The sequence below is a fragment of the Ranitomeya imitator genome, chromosome 1 (assembly GCF_032444005.1).
Source record: "Ranitomeya imitator isolate aRanImi1 chromosome 1, aRanImi1.pri, whole genome shotgun sequence".
In the NCBI taxonomy this organism is placed as follows: domain Eukaryota; kingdom Metazoa; phylum Chordata; class Amphibia; order Anura; family Dendrobatidae; genus Ranitomeya; species Ranitomeya imitator.
The window spans coordinates 138,853,375-138,870,712 of NC_091282.1; the positions used below are offsets into that span (position 1 = coordinate 138,853,375).

Consider the following 17,338-nt stretch of genomic DNA (forward strand, 5'->3'; position numbering starts at 1 on the left):
ATATTGCTTGGGGAGAGAGGAAAGATCTGCGGGTACCTCTGTAGTAGCAACCTGAACGCACTCTCGATGACACCTGTCCCACAAGATTCACCCCATCCCAGAATTCTGCCTGAGGACCACTCGATGTGAGGAGAGTGGTACCGTAACCAAGGTATCCCTAAGAGAACCTCATCAATTCCCTCAGGAATGACGAGTAGAGATATAACCTCCTGATGAGATGGTGATATGGACAGAGTAAAAGGGATAGTTTTATGTGTAATCTGTGCGGGCAGTGTCGACCCATTCACCACTCGTACCGTTACTGGTTGAAATAGCATGACCAGAGGAATTGCGTGACGTTGGGCGAAGGCTGAAGACATAAAATTGCCCTCCGCCCCAGAATCCACGCAGAGTTCTACCGAGTGAGAGGATGAGCCCAATGTTATTGTCCACTTAAAGGACAATTTGGAGGCAAACGTCACCGTGTCTAGTGCACCTCCACCAACTACCACTAGACGCTGACGTTTCCTCGACCGCTGGAGACATCTGGAGGCAAAATGTCCTGACTGTTGGCAAAGATGTCAAATCTGGAATGCACAAGCGGTCCGGGACTTAGATCCCGCTCGTGACTCTACCACAGGCTCATGGCGCTCAGGAGCCTGGTCTGGAGATTCCAAAGGTTTGGCGAAGGTGGGAGTCAGCCGAAACCTTTGCCTACACTAGGCTCGTTCTAACCTCCGCTCGTGAAAACGGAGATCAATACGAGTGGATAGAGTTATTAATTCCTCCAGTGTGGCGGGAATCTCCCAAGTGGCCAGGGCGTCCTTAACGTGGTCAGCCAGCCCCCTCCAAAATATTGGAATGAGAGCTTTATCCGACCACTCCAGCTCAGATGCTAAGGTGCGGAAGTGGACGGCAAAATGACTGACCAAGGACGAGCCCTGAGTCAATGCCAACAATTGGAGCACCGTATCATGGGTGACACAAGGTCCTAAAAAGACCTGTTTCAGAGTGCTCAGGAATAACGGAGCACTCTGCACCACATGATCGCCACGCTCCCACAGCGGCGTAGCCCACTGCAACGCCCTGTCCGACAGGAGAGACACAATAAATCGCTCCTTAGCCCGCTCTGTAGGGAAACAAGAGGCCAGAAGCTCGAGATGGATAGAGCACTGACTCACGAAACCCCTACAAGACTTACTGTCACCAGAGAATTTCTCTGGAAGCGGGAGGTGAGTTAGAGTCGGGACAGGAGCGGCAGTGGACAAGGTGGCTGCAGCAACACAAGCAGCCTGAACAGCGACAGCAGTGACATCCACAGCTGGGGTTGAACGCTCAAGAGCCGCCAACCTTCCCTCCAGCTGCTGGATGTACCGCTGTGAACGCTGATCGTCCATCATTTACTAGCCAGACCTTGGCGCTAGTATTATGTTAAGGACTGGCGGAACGCACCAAGTATAGATAATAAGAAACTAGGTGCGTTCGCAGTCCGAGGTCCACCGTGCAGGTAAAAGACCCTGCTGCTAGTAAGACTGACTATATGGCGGTACTAAGTATACACACATGGGTTAACTTCACCCTGCGTGAAGGAAGCGATCCTGTTGCGTCACAGGACCGCAGTACCGCACATAAAGCGCGAGCAAGAAGTCAGCGGACTCAACCCCTACACAGGATTGAAGTCCGTTTAGACACTTGCTGGCACAACACCGCAACTGGGTGTGTCAGAGGAACAAAAATAATAATATAAAGGCACAAGAGTGCATGCGGTGCCGCACTGACGGACGCCACTAACCACCCAGGCTTGGGTCAGGAAAGCGCAGAGCAAGCGCATGGCGCCGTACTGGCGGACACAGCAACTGGTAGCTGTAATGTGTGTTTCGTGCTGTTGGATAAGTCGGGCGCTAGATAGCAAACATACACCTTCCGCGAACAGACATTCAATAGGGAGGGTTATTTAAAGAGCGACTCTCACTCACAACACACACACATATTTACAAGACAATACTAGCGCATCGCCGTGCGGTCATGCGCATTTTATATAGTAGCAGCACAGGAAGCAGCTCCAGAAGTTTTGCCCTTTCAGGACCTGCCAAGAGGACCAATGGGATGTGCTGCAATACCTGAGCATGTGACCCTCGATCTCCAACGGGAGATCCTGCCCTGGGCATGCTCAGACAGAGAAAAGCAGGACTTAGATCCAGAAACGTCCACTCGCCGCTGCCCAGCACTGGCTTCAATGGCAGAAGCAGGAAAAGCAGCAGTAACTCTTCGCACAGAGTCAGACTGAGCATGACGCTGGGATCGACGTCCCTGCTGAGCAGACTCCACCGCGGCTGGAGAAGAATGGGAGACCGCAGCAGAGACGGATCGAGATTCCACCAGTGCAGCAGAGGAAACTCGACTCCTAACACCCGGCTTCATGGATTGCGCCAGCATCTTCATGTGTCGCAGTTGTGTAACAGGAATGACACAACAAACAGGCCCTTCATACATGTGTTGCTATAGCTTGCCGAATAAGACGGAACCAGAGCAAATTCGTTCATCTCTACATGCGATCGTCTAATCACTTGTGATATATACAGCAATGAAACAGCATTGCTGTATATAGTAAAAATCAAGATCTCTTTTGAAGTCTGGCCACAGGATGGGTTTTAAGAGAGCCTCATAATGATAAGCCTGATGATCTTCAACTAACACCCTGCTGTCATAGCAACCCATTGGTGACCTGCGATCGTGTCATGGGCGTGCCGATGGTGGCATTGAATTGCACATGTTGTTAATGTTGCTGTAAAAGTTAGATGGCAGTGATATAGAAGGGTTAATAGTTTGCCTTTAGCTACCTTGCCTTTAAGTGCCTTTTGCCTTTAAGTATTAGAATTACTAGAATCTGTTGACTCAGTAGTCTGACGGTCTCCTCTTCAAGGAGACTGTAATTCTTATCATGTATGTTCCCAATAGTCAGTCACAACATGCTCCGGGTACGTGAGAGAATAAAGGTCAGTATGACCCTGGGTGATGGTGGGGGCTACATGAATTGCATTGAGAATCACATATGTTGTAAATGGTATAAAATATTGCTTCTTGCTCTTTTACTTCAGATAAAAGTGACTTGCTCACAGGATATGTGTGAGGTGTCTTTTTGTCTCCAAGCGCGCTTGTAAAATGACAGGCGTAACTCCACAATTTGGCCCTCACTGGTGATCTGTCAGCTGACATTTGGGTCAGAACGAAAAACAGCTACGACACAGCATTTAACAAGATCACAATCATGGCCGTTGATTTGCATCATCCAAAGTTATTAGAGGTATGTCCTGGCTATAGCACACAGCCATTGCCTTCTGTGTATTGGGTGAGCTTACTCCATGAGCCCGCTGTACATACCCGCTTCCGACTATTGATGTACATGTACTGTAGATGTTGGTAAGGGGTTAACAGCCTAGTTGGATATGTGGGTCCCCGGCATCCACAGCGGCATCTCCTCATCCACTTTCCTAAAGGGACAAGTCTTTCCCTATATGCCCATATAGTGAGCAACCTATCACATGGGGAGAAGACAAAGTCTGACGTATATTTGAGGTGAGATGTTGTATGTGGTAATTTCTGAAGAAGTGGGCCATGGAAGCCTTGAAACGCATTGAATAAGCCAATATTTTAATTCTACTATCAACTGGAACCTCATCATTACGGCAGCGTGGATCTAATACACATTTCCATCCAGTGTATATTTGAGGGGCATAAATGTACCAACTACTATCATGAGATGTCTATGCTTTTCATGTGTACGTGTTATCACCTAGTGGCTGTGATTTGTATTGCAGCTTGGCAAGACTTGCCAAGAGTGAAGAAATATTTTGTAAAACATTTCTAACATAAACAAATGCTAACTCCTAAAGCACTATATGTCTTATCTAAAACAATACTCAGAATATTACATTAGACATAAAAAAATCACTTTAACAAACTGTCATTCCAAAATGTGAGACTTTGTTCTGGATAGAGTAGTTGGATTTAGATCATCACAGTTAATGAAGTGAGTTGTTTTGAAGGTGAAGGTCTGGCCTCTTTTTTCACAAGAATATTTGCTAAACTCAGAGTGAAAATAGGCTTTTTTTTTTTAGCGACAGAGAGGACATAATGATTTTAGATGTAACTTTTATTTGCCAGTTAAGCATTCAGTAATTGCCTCCATTCAAGACTTCTTAGGCCTCTCCCTCCATGATTGATTGAGCGATCTACGGAGCCTTAAAAGCATGCAATCATTGTAAACCCAGCCAATAAAAGTATATTTTTAGTACAATTTCCCCTAATTCATCTATGTGAAAACTGTTTTATTGTACTCACTATATTTTTTCCTTAAACTATATCCCTGAGTAACTCATAGACAATTTTTTAAGAGCTACTGCAACCTTTGGCAGAAGTCAAAATGAAAATGATTTGAGAAAATGGATGTCTAGCCAAATGCTGGGAATAACTGCATCTAGTCAAGATTTTTCTGCTTGCCATCAAATAGTTATTTCTTGTCATTATTACCTGCAGCAATGTTTTTTGTGACTACCTCTAGCATCACATATATTTTCAATAATTAAGGAAGATTACAGAAATCTTAAAAATAATCTGTCGGCAGTTTTTTGTTATGTAATTTGAGGGCAGCCTGAAGAAGGGGTTAAAACACAGATTTGAATATTGTGTTGCATGTTAGACCGTATGCTGTAGTTTACTTACAGTGAAGGTTACTCACTTGCTAGTCCGACACCCCCTCCTGTAATAAGCAGCTCACTGTCTATAGACAATGTAAATACAGAGTCTGGTGTGGGTGCGGGTAGCTTTCTCAGTTCCACTGCATTCTACATCTAATTGTGTCAGAACCGTTGAACTCAATAAAATAAGTGATATATTGTTGGTTTCAGGGTCTCAGCAAACAAGTCAGTCAAGCATGTGGAAGCAGTGTCCGTGGGAAATAGAGCTGGAGTGACAGAGGCTCAGCTCTACAGCTTCCTTTCATATCAATATAAACGCTGATTTCTCAGTAACAGAGGAATGGACTGGTCATGAAAAGATATAGCTGGACTTGTCATTGAAAAAGCTACATGCACACATTAATAGATTGGGGTGTAAAATTCTGCTGGAAAGAGAATTTCCATTCATGATTAAGGGTGCTTAGTCACCGGAAACGCGTTGACCTTGGTTTTAATTTTTTTGTATGCTGATGTTTTGTCCTTTCACTATATTTTAAGTGAAATAAATTATGGATTTTTCACTATTTCGTTGAGCTGGATCTCCTTCTCTTTCCTGGTCGTCCACGCCCTGACACAGCGGTTCCGTGCTCCGAGCTCTTGGGAATGTCGGTATGGTGAGCTGGATTTTGTTTTTTCCTGTAAAATTCTGCTGACAGATTCTTTTTAAGCTTTAATTTAATAAATTTTCTACACACCTTTGAAGGCGTTCTCTGGGAACATAAATTATTTTTAGCACAATTAATTAAAAGGTTAAAAGGCTTGCATAAACTACAACGACAGGTTTCAAGTAATTTTTTTTTATAAGCCCTTATGGTTCTATTTTTGCAATTTTGTAAAATGTTAACATTTTTCACGTCCTTTAGAGAAACACGTATGAGAAATAATGACAGACTCAGAGTATGCCGCAATTTAAAAGAAAACTTGTACAGTATAAGTAGGCTTTTCAATAATTTTCAATAACTCATGAACATCTGGTCATAGAAAAAGCTGCAAAAAACTTAGTGAAATTCCAAGGCCTTGCTCTGAATTAATTTTCCCTATGATCTTTGCTTTATACTCAATGACAATCATCTTCAATAATAAATGACATTTTGTAGTCTCCTCCGAAATATAGAAGAGGTTGCAGGAACTGGTGCCTTAGTAAAAGACACAAGTGCTGCCTTTGAGGTGAAATGTCAGGACCTTAATAATGAAAAGAAAGCAGTCAGCCAATTAACTTAGCAAGGTCTATGGCTGATAACTTGGGCAGCTTTGAAATTAGGTGTCAGGAAGGAGAGACAGCAAAAAAGCTAATTTGCTGAAGTACCTCTATTAAGCCTTCTGTTCACCTCACCAAATCCTGATACACTTGAAACGGGAAGATTAATGCGGCAGATTTTCAATTCTGTGTCATTTTTTGTGTGGCTCTGGAAGGCCAGAAATCATTTAACGCAAATTGTTTTGCTGTATCACACTTGAACTCAGCCACCGCCACTTATACAATAAGAGTAGCCATCTAAAACGTTACCTGTAAATGGATTTATCGCCTGCTCTAAGAGAGGAAAAATAAAATGTGCAAAATGAAATTGCTTTACTGTGTTAGAGGCAATATGTCTAAGATAATATGTGACAAAGGGGTCACGCTTTAGGTTTTGTTCGCAAAACTTTGTTGGCGGGTCAATGAGCTGGGTCACGCTGTTGGCTGGAGCTGCAGCGCTCGGAAAGGTAACAGTTCAGCATTTAAACCATAAAACAGATTACTTGGATGATGTTTAATATTCAATCTTTGTGAATGATGCTGCAAGGAAGGATATGGGGAATAAAAGGAAGTAAAAAGTAATAGAAAATAAATATTCTCATCATATATCATCTCATTCGTTAGCATTTTCTTATAAAAATCCTGACAACACAACGCAGCAAGAAAGAAAGATAAATCGTAAAAATAAACAGGGGCAATCTAGCAGCTTCAGGCATCTTATCGTCGCCGAAAATAAATATGGACGATCTGTCAGCATCAGACATTTTTTAACCTTTGGCTGCAAATATTCTACTTCTCATATGTATTCTCTAAGCTCCAGCATCTCTACACAGCGTTTCACTCTGTCACACCAGCAGCCCACCAGACATCTGCTTGCCTATTTTCTCATTCTACTGTGAAGAATGCATAAAAATAGGAATTGCTTCAGAGGGAAGGATACAAAGGATGAGCAATGCATTCAATGACAAGTCATTTAGACCAACCTGATAGTTCACATCCGAGAAGTTCCATCCTTAGAGTACAATGGCGTCTGCACACTTGAGGATACAGCCGAACGTATTGGCCTTCAATTGGTGGTGTGAAAGAATTGGCATAGGGTGTGTTGTTGTCGACATTTCCTCGAAATACCTATATAACAATATAAAGGACATAGAGCACGGTTTAGACCCAGAATTTGCCCTTTTTCAAGCTCTATACTTCCATTTATGATATGTACATTTTACTGTCCAGTTACTTTCTTCTTTCTTGCTACCTGTCAATAACCCTTTATGACCTTTTAAAGTATTAAAGACTCTTCCAGCTAACAAGGAAAATTACAGAAATTATCAGGGGCATGCTTAAAGCAGCCATTTAAAATTGATGGGCTATCCTTTGGAGGAACCATAAATATTCGATCAGGGGTGGTTTAACTCTTGGCGCCCACTTAATGCAGATACCACTTAATTGCTTTCATTAACTTGCACAATGCTGCACCTTTCATTGTGGTATTGGTAGCAAAGTGAATTTGGTCAGAGCTGAAATAGCGAGCAAACAGCTACAAAAATGATGGCATTGAGCAGTAATAGTCAATAAGAAAGGTGAACCTCTCAGGAGAGCATTGCAGCCCCATAAACAGCTCTTTGGGATGGTGTCAAGTGGTGTCCTACTGATTTAACATTGCTGATCTATCCTAAGAAGAGAGTTTACATTTTAAAACCTGAATAAACCGCTTAAAGAGAACCTGTCAGCACGATTTTGTAATGTAAAGTAAAGCAAAGGATGTAATGGCACTGCACTACTGATTACATTAATACCTTCGGTAAAGAGTTCTACTTTGTTGTTATTCTTTAATTACTATTTGAAGTTTTCTGCTAAATAGATTTCAGTGCACAAGGGCAGAACTGTGCAATGGGTCTTCACCTCCCCGTTTGTGATTCCCCGATGCCTCCGTCTCCCTCAGATCTTTGAATGACAGGTCACTGCTGAGATTTTAAACAGAGGAGGCAGGTCATTCAAAGACCAGTGGCAGCTGGAGAGTCAATGTAATCACTGATAGGGTGAAGTGCAAATTCCGGCTCCTGTCTACTAATCAGCAGAAAAATTCAAATGGTGATTAAAGCAAAAGAACATAGCAGATTTCTTCACCAACATCGTCAATGTCATCTTTTTTCAGCACCTTTACAGCTATGTCTTTAGTTTACACTACAAAACCATGGTGACAGGTTCTCTTTATCCCCTTACCGGCATCGGACATACTATACCGTCCGATGCTGGCTCCCCTGCTTTGATGCAGGGCTCCGCGGTGAGCCCGCACCAAAGCCGGGACATGTCAGCTGTTTTGAACAGCTGACATGTGCCCGTAATAGGCGCGGGCAGAATCGCGATCTGCCCGCACCTATTAACTAGTTAAATGCTGCTGTCAAACGCAGACAGCGGCATTTAACTACCGCTTCCAGCCGGGCGGCCGGAAATGACGTCATCGCCGACCCCCGTCACATGATCGGGGGTCGGCGATGCTTGTGAATGGTAACCATAGAGGTCCTTGAGACCTCTGTGGTTACTGATTGCCCGTCGCTGTGAGCGCCACCCTGTGGTCGGCGCTCACAGCACACGTGCAATTCTGCTACATAGCAGCGATCAGCAGATCGCTGCTATGTAGCAGAGCCGATCGTGCTATGCCTGCTTCTAGCCTCTCATGGAGGCTATTGAAGCATGGCAAAAGTAAAAAAAAAAAGTTTAAAAAAATGTGAAAAAAATAAAAAAAACATAAAAGTTTAAATCACCCCCCTTTCGCCCCAATCAAAATAAATCAATAAAAAAAATATCAAATTTACGCATATTTGGTATCGCCCGATCTATCAATTAAAAAAAAGTATTAACCTGATCGCTAAACAGCGTAGCGGGAAAAAAATTTGAAACGCCAGAATTACGTTTTTTTGGTCGCCGCGACATTGCATTAAAATGCAATAACGGGCGATCAAAAGAATGTATCTGTACCGAAATGCTATCATTAAAAACGTCATCTCGGCACGCAAAAAATAAGCCCTCAACCGACCCCAGATGATGAAAAATGGAGACGCTACGAGTATCGGAAAATGGCGCAATTTTTTTTTTTTTTTTTTTAACAAAGTTTGGAATTTTTTTTCACCACTTAGATAAAAAATAACCTAGTCATGTTTGGTGTCTATGAACTCGTATTGACCTGGAGAATCATAATGGCAGGTCATTTTTAGCATTTAGTGAACCTAGCAAAAAAGCCAAACAAAAAAACAATGTGGGATTGCACTTTTTTTGCAATTTCACCGCACTTGGAATTTTTTTCCCGTTTTCTAGTACATGACATGCTAAAACCAATGATGTCGTTCAAAAGTACAACTCGTCCCGCAAAAAATAAGCCCTCACATGGCCAAATTGACAGAAAAATAAAAAAGTTATGGCTCTGGGAAGGATGGGAGCGAAAAACGGACACGGAAAAACGAAAAATCCCCCGGTCATGAAGGGGTTAAACAACACCAGTGGTGAAAAAATCCATTTTGTGGATTCTGTGTAATTAGGGTTTCAAGCTTTCTTATGATCATAGCTTTGTAAATCAGGGCAGGACTGTGGGTAAGGTTTTGACTCTGCCATGGCTCATCGGCTGGTCCTGTTGTTTCTATCAGCCTGCAGGAAAATGGTACCGGTGGCAGCACATGCACAGATTTAAATCTCAGCTCAATGACAAGCTGTGATCTCAATCTGAGCACGCTCCACCACCAGTCCCATTTTACTGAAGACTGCCGGGGGATCAATGTACAGAAGTACTACCCACAGTTAGGATGGTGCTGGCACAAATCTTAAACCAAGAGGGCAATAAACCCAAAGACCCTCTTCCCCCATATATCATTTTAATCAGTACCACAGTGCCAATAGTCATGTGTGTACATTACTTAGTAAAATCCTGTTAACAGGTTCCCTTTAAAGGAATTGTCTCATACAGTTACTGCACATGTGTCCTAATAATGCTAGGATGTTGAAAAAGGGGTGTCTAGTGCTATTTAAAGAGCCACTCCCATAAACATTTTTATCCTCTTAGTATATTGCAATTATCATATTATGTGTAATTACAATTGCTCATTTTTCCTTTCAACCCAGCTAATTTTTTTCTTTTCTCTGCTATATGAAAAAAGAGGACATGTTTAATAAGTATTGAGCACACCACCAATTTTTCTAAGTAAAGATATTTCAAAAGGTGCTATTGACATGAAGTTCTCACCAGATGTTTGTAACAGTGTGATGCAGCAGAGACCTTGGCCGGGATCACACAATTGTGTGTGATGAGAGCAACTCTCAGGAGTTTCTCTCATCACACACAGTTGTGTGAGCACAGCCAAAAGTCCATTGTCTAACCATTATTTTTTATTTTAAACAGTGCTCAAAGTCAAAACACGTTGGCGTTCGATGAAGGACCGCTTCAACAAGGATCTTTGTCAAGAGAGCCGTGATCCTAGTGGTTCTGGAGCAAGAATCCGAAAATATAAATACCACCACATTCTGGCATTTTTGAGACCAGTCCTTGCCCAGAGAACGTAAGTATTTTTTCGGTGTATTAGGTTGTGTTGTATTGCCATAATCTGTATGTTTCTATTCCACAGGAGTTGGCGTTTTGTAAATGTTTGGTATTCATTTTTTTTTATTTTTTCACAGCACATGGAGCAGCACTCTTGACCCTGGTTCTGGACTGGTCCTTCATCAGACTGCCACGGACCCGTCCCACACTAACTTGAGACCAGGAAGCTGGTCCATCAGGTGTTCCCTTTTCCCAGTCCTCTGCCTCTGCCCCTTTTTTTGGGCTCTTCCTAGCAGCGACAGAGGGCCTCAGACAGGTCACTCATGCCCGAGTGTTTGCACTTCAGCTCGGTTTTTCACGATGGACTCAAGGCGAATGGTGACCGCCTGGATACTGCCATTAGCCATATGAATACACGTATCCAGGAGGTCACTAAAAGCCTTGACCAAGTAAAAGCCGACCTCCAGAGGCCAGCACATCATTTTTTTAATCAAATTGAACAGGGCATGTCGGAACACCTTACTCCTCATCTCCAGCTGAGTGTCATGCAGGCCTGCAATGCTGCTTATGTGCAGGCTATGCAGCGGAGTCAGTATTTTCAGCAGACAGTGGCGGCATATCCACCTGTGCCTACACTGTCATGCTTGACCTCAATGCCGACCTCTGCTGCATACCACTGCACAGCCACCTCCATTCCAAGCACTGCTGAACACCACTACAGCTCCACCACCATGCCGAGTGCTGTTGGACAGCCCACCGCAACCACCATGACAACTGCTGCTCCTGCTTGGACCTCCTCCACTGACACCACCATGCAGCAGCAGGACCCTACCATGGCCTTCCGCTCTGTCACCACGATGCAGCAGGATCCAGACATAGCCTTCCGCTCCACCATGCAGCAGCAGGACCCATTCATGGCCTTCCGTGCCACCATGCAGCAGTAGGACCCAGGCATGGCCTTCTGCTCCACCATGCAGCAGCAGGACCCAGGCATGGCCTTCCAACCTCCAACCGCAACCATGCAGCAGCAGGACCCTGGCATGGCCTTCCAACCTCCAACCGCAACCATGCAGAAGCAGCAGCAGGACAAAGACCTGTTCAGTTCAGCCACTATGACCAGGCCGCAAGAAATGATCCCGCCGAGGCTCCCCAGACTGCAGCACCGATCCCAAAAAGGGAAAAAGAAACAGCGGACTATCTCTATTCCTCCCCCTCACCTCCCAATGTGTCTGTAATGTCAGGTTTGTCTCACCCTTCCAGTGTGTCTCAGCCCTCTCATGCATCGAGTCCCATCCTCCGATCTGCCAGACCCCAGTAATTTAATTGCCCCTTCTCCTGCCATCCCTGCGTCGTCCACAGTGTGTCAAGCTTCACAAATACATACCCCCCGTTTCCAGCACTCTACCCCAAGCAGGCGCAGTTAATTTTTTCGTGTAAAAATAAATAATAATTTTTTTGCCCCCAAAATGTTTGGTTAATTGTGCATTTCACCGCCGGCAACACACACCGTGCGCCAAATAAAACACTGCGCCACACACTTTATTTTTTGCCCTCATAGCTCCAGTAGTTAGCAAGTACAACACTGCAGCTTTGTGTGTGTTTGGTAAAGAGATATGAGGTGGCCAAAAAAATTTATACTTGTATTTTCTCCATAATCTCTTCCTTGTGCTTACTCTGTGACTATTGTTGCAGACTGAAGAGAAAATGGTGGCAATACAAAGCAGAACTATACTCAACAGGTCATGTGTCCAAAAACTCATTAGTTAGGACGCCTGACCTGGTGAGTAGAGAACTGCCTTGTATAATCTCCATTTTCTCTTCTGTGTACATAATCTATTTCACACAAAGTGATGGGACAATGGAGGTCATACAAGGCATATCTATACTCACCTGGACATGTGTCAGAAATAGTGAATTCATGAGGCCGTTATATGTGCATCATGAATTCATTATTTCTGACACCTGACTTGATGAGTATAGATCTGTTTTGTATTAAACAGCCATCGTCTCTTCAGTCTGCATCCAATAGATACTGCAGAACAGAATCAGGAGGCAATTATGTCAACAGCCTTACCACTAACAACCTAAGTGGTTTGTAGAGGAAATACATAGGAGACACGGTCAAGATAACACAAAAAAAGTTTATTAACAACATATATTAGTAACATTTAAAACATAACTGGTAGAGACCCAAACCCAACAGGACATTTTACACAATATTGTCCTGCCATGCCACACATCCAATATCAGAATAAAAAAGGCAGCAAATTGGTCCCGCATGTGGCCAACTTCAGCAGTTGACCATAGCTGTTGATGCTGGCAATCTGGCAATGGGTTTGCTACTGGTTCATCCAGTTCAATGTTGGGTCGCTCCTTAACCATTATGGAATTGTGGAGAACCACACAGGCTTTGACCACCTCATCGACTGTTTAAATTAATGGCTGTTGCAAGAATGCGCCATTTTGAGACTAGAATCCCAAATGTACACTCTACTGTTCTTTGGGCCCTGGTCATTCTGTAGTTATAGATCCTTTTAGTGTGGTTCAAGTCCCAACTGGAATATGGCTTCAGTAAGTTTTCACACATCTGAAAGGCCTCATCCCCATCCATAACAAATGGCATCGGTGGGCCTTCAGTGTTGGGGAGAGGTCATGGCCGTGGAAAATTAAAATTTTTGCCATACACATGGCGGCCCATATCCGAGTTCTTGAAAGTCTGGGAATCGTTGCCATGGCCAAAAGCTCCAATGTCCACAGCGAGGAAGCGACACACACCACAGAAAAATATTTTATGTAGTTGAAGTACTCCGATCCTGTTCTGGCTGGTTTGATAATGTGTATGTGCTTTCCATCCACCGCACCCAAACAGTTGGTGAAATCACACACATTGCAGATTTCTCTGCAATCCCCATCCACATGTCCTCGGTGGGAAGGGATAAATTCATCCTGGAGAACATTCCACAAAGCCCGGCAGATATCCGCAACTATGCCGGACAGGGTGGAAATTGCAAGCCGGTATTAGAAGTGGAGGGATGATAAGCTCTCTCCGGTTGCCCAAAATCTGAAAAAAAAAAAATAAAAAATAAATTACAATCAATTCTATTTATGGTGTTGTTCTGCTAAAGACATAAAGGAAAATACAAAGATTACATGTCAGACCAACAAAAATTATGGCTGGCATTTTTTTAGAATTGTTACATACCTTATTGTAACCAGCTGACGTTCCTCTGCTGGAATCGCTCCATGGAGCTGGGTGTCCTGTCTCCGGATGGCTCCTTGGACACGACCAAGCAAATCCCGAGTCTTGCGACATCCCGGTATATTTCGGGAATTTGTCCGGGTTGGCATTAAGCTCGCCATACAGCATGTGATAGGATCTACGGCTCTCACTGAGTTTGGTAATGGGGTGTCACCAAAAATGCCTAAGCCGTGTCCTTCTCTGTCTTTTGCAATTTCTGTGTTGCTCCCAAGTAAACACACAGGCAAGAAACAGCTTGATGCTTAAATCCAGGTAGAAATAAAAGCTATCTATGCGAACATCCATCATGACACAGGATACAGTAGCACACTGTTAAGATTTCAGCAGTCCTAGGGTCTATATATAGATATCCCATAATACACGCCCTCTGTAATCCCATCGGCGGTGTCTGGTTATCTAGATTTTTCTCCTGTAAAATTTTCCACCATGCGCACAAAAAACGCAAACGCATGACAAAACGCATGGAAAAGCATGAAAACATTGTGTTTTATAAACCGCATTCATTCCCGCATGCATCTAAAAAATGCTGCGTATCTACGTGTTTCTATGCGTTTTTTCCTGCACTTGCGGTTGTGGATTAAACGCTGCAGTTTCAAACGCAAATGTGAAACTAGCCTTAGAAAGTCAAATACTTTTTGCATTCATGGGGGCTAGGTTTAAAATTAATTTTTACTTTTTTTATGACCCCAAAAGGAAGACCAAAATAAATTTAAATTGTGTTCACCTTTCTATAACAATTATTTTTATATGTTGTAAACTTTAAAAAAGGGTGGAGCTAGTAATAGCAATTTGGATAGTAGCATTGTAGCAACTTTTTTAAAATTCTTTTCCTGTAATATAATCATTTAGTTTTAAATTATTTCCCACATTGTGCCCTCTCAAAAGTAAAAAAAAAAACATTCAAATACTTTATTTTATCTGATTCCCCTATAACTCTGGCTTGGATATTAGCCCCAGTTAAAGGGAAATTCATCCTGTTATGTGGATAGCAAAACTAACTAGGTTTGAAATGGTATATCAATAAATCCAGAGGAGAGGACATCAGTGCTTCCTGTATTGTATACACAACACCTGTTTTTTGCTGTGTACACAGGAATTGGGAAGGCAGAGATAATAATAACCTATCTTTTCCATCTCTATGGGGAATTTGTCTCCCCACTCTGGCAGCTGCATTAACTTGTGAAGTTGCTATACTGTGCAGTCATGCTTTATAACATCACTGCAGAGTATAGTGTGGACTTCCCAGATGTCAAAAATCTACGAGCAGTCCAGAAGTAGTTTGCATGTCTATAACTCCTGTGACTATCAAAATTCAACTTTTCCTTTAAAAAAATGACAGGTGACCTATATAATCTCATCAGGATCCAAGTAGTGTTCTTCATGTGAACTTAAATTCATCCAATGGGTTGAATTGCTTGTTGCACTGCAAATGAGACAATTTTCGATAAAAACATTATGTGATTATTTTGTTTTATTCTATTATATTTTAATTAATTTCTATATATGCGCATCATTTACATATTATCAGGGATTAGCGAGCACTAAAATGCTCGGGTGCTCGTTATTTGAATTCTTAATACTTGCCTGCTCATTTCCAGTAACAAGTATAAAGGGATTCAATGGGAAAGCCAAGCTTTATTCCCCAAAAATCCTACAAAGAGGTCTGGGGGGTAGTGAAAATGTTTAAATGCATGTGAAAAGTGCTGAATGGAAGGAGAACAGCATGGGGTAGACCACTTGAAGCATCTGTGACTATTGATACTGCATAGGCTAAATGGCAACATTTCCATAGCAAGCAGCCTGGAAATGGGCCCATTTAGCATTTAGACCTGTGGGTGGGAAGCTTTTTCGTTCCAGGCCTGGGGTAGGAACAACTGAACTCTGTGCTGAAACAAGGATTTGGCAGTCGCTGATGATGGTGAGTTACAATGTGCAAGGAGGGGTGCAGGAAAGGAGGCATATGCTTCAGTGTTTTGGACAGGAGTTTGGCAAGCACCTAGCAAAAGGGAAGAGGTAGTGGTGTCAACGGATGACACCAATCATGGACTCAGGCATTCGGTCCTCTGAGTCGGGTGCTTAGAGGACATGTACCTGATCATGCTGGTGGTGGTTAGATTCTTACTGGTCAGGCTCCTAATGATCTTGGCATTGCACAGGTTGTAAATGGCCTTTTTATTTGTCTCAAAACTCTCTTTAAAAGTTCCAGACTGAAGAACACTTAACTCTTTGAAAGACTAATTCTGGACTGTCGGTGCTCTACAGAACAGTTGCCTGCATTCTCGCTCTGGTCACTCCACTGCCTGTTCCTGTCTGTTTTGATGTTGCCAATCTCTCCCCTCAGCATTGCTGGTATCGGTCTTCATGTCAGCTTCCCAGAATGGGTCAATGAAATCATCATCTACAACTTCGTCTTCCACCACCAGACCCTGGTCCTCCTGTCTTCTTAACAACAAGACTTAGGGGCAACTGTCCTTAATAAAGGTCTTTGGGATAGAAATTTCACCACAGAAGGCAGAATAAAATGTAATTTATTTCATCAATGTGTGAGGCGCTGTCTTTTTCACTTTTCGATATTGGACTTTATGCCAAGGGGGACTCCTTGACTGAGACGTGTGCCTCATGTATGGGTAATGTTGACCCTATTTTCCCCATGAGGTGCTGTGTTCTATTATCTAAGTAACATATTAGCAGCAACTGTGTCTCATTACCATCTTCCTCCTTATCCCAAATTTGCTGTTCATCACTGTCATGTTCTTGTGGCCGTGGCTGCTCTAAGGTTTGCGCATCCATAAGCAGCATGTCCTCCTGTCCCTCTTGGAGATGCAGGTTAAGAGGCTATAATCAAGAAATTAAGTATCCTAGTGTGGGATCATTAGTCTCCTGGGACTCAACATGGTGGGAGAAAGGAAAAACAGGGTGAGGATTAAGTGATCTGGACTTTAGGCTGGCGAGACTGGACAGTGTGGATGACAGTGTGGTGCTGCCAAACCTGCTGGAAGCATTATCTGCTATCCAACCAACCACCTGTTGGCAGTACTCTTTCTTCAGAAGTGGTGTACTGTGGCCCCTGCAAAGTGAGACAGGAACCTATGTGTCGTAGATAGGTGTGTTTCTTGTAGTCACACCTGCCCCACATTCTCTGCATCTGCGTGCACCTTCCACTTTCCCGACCCTTAACACATGGCTTACACATGTTGCAATTGCTAGGTTTATTTTAAATAAAAGAAAATAATTAGTAACCTCCAGCAATCAAAATGCTTTTTTGTGAGTTTACGCCACCGTAATATAACAGAGAGAACGCAAATGTTTATGGATGACAATCAAATTCAATTCAGAAAAATGTTTCAATGCTTTTTCTCAGTTTTAGAGATCACAGAAATGTTCACTGACCACTAGTGTTGAGCATTCCGATACTACAAGTATCGGGTATCGGCCGATACTGCAAGTATCGGGTATCTCAGAAACGGAGGCGGACGCTTGCAGCGCTGACAGCCAGGGTCCTTCGGAGGGGTGAGTATAGCCATATTTTTTATTTTTATTCTTTATTTTTTACATTAATATGGATCCCAGGGCCTGAAGGAGTGTTTCCTCTCCTTCAGACC

At 43.1% G+C, this 17,338-nt stretch overlaps 1 protein-coding gene across 1 annotated transcript in view; it reads right to left on the minus strand.

The window, feature by feature from the left end:
* The window catches only part of EDIL3 (EGF like repeats and discoidin domains 3), a 1,157,741-nt gene that overhangs the window by 289,819 nt on the left and 850,584 nt on the right, over positions 1-17,338 (minus strand). The window contains exon 7 of the mRNA XM_069751317.1: positions 6,936-7,080. Within this exon, the coding sequence (XP_069607418.1) occupies positions 6,936-7,080 (145 nt within the window). The remainder of the gene's footprint in view (positions 1-6,935; positions 7,081-17,338) is intronic.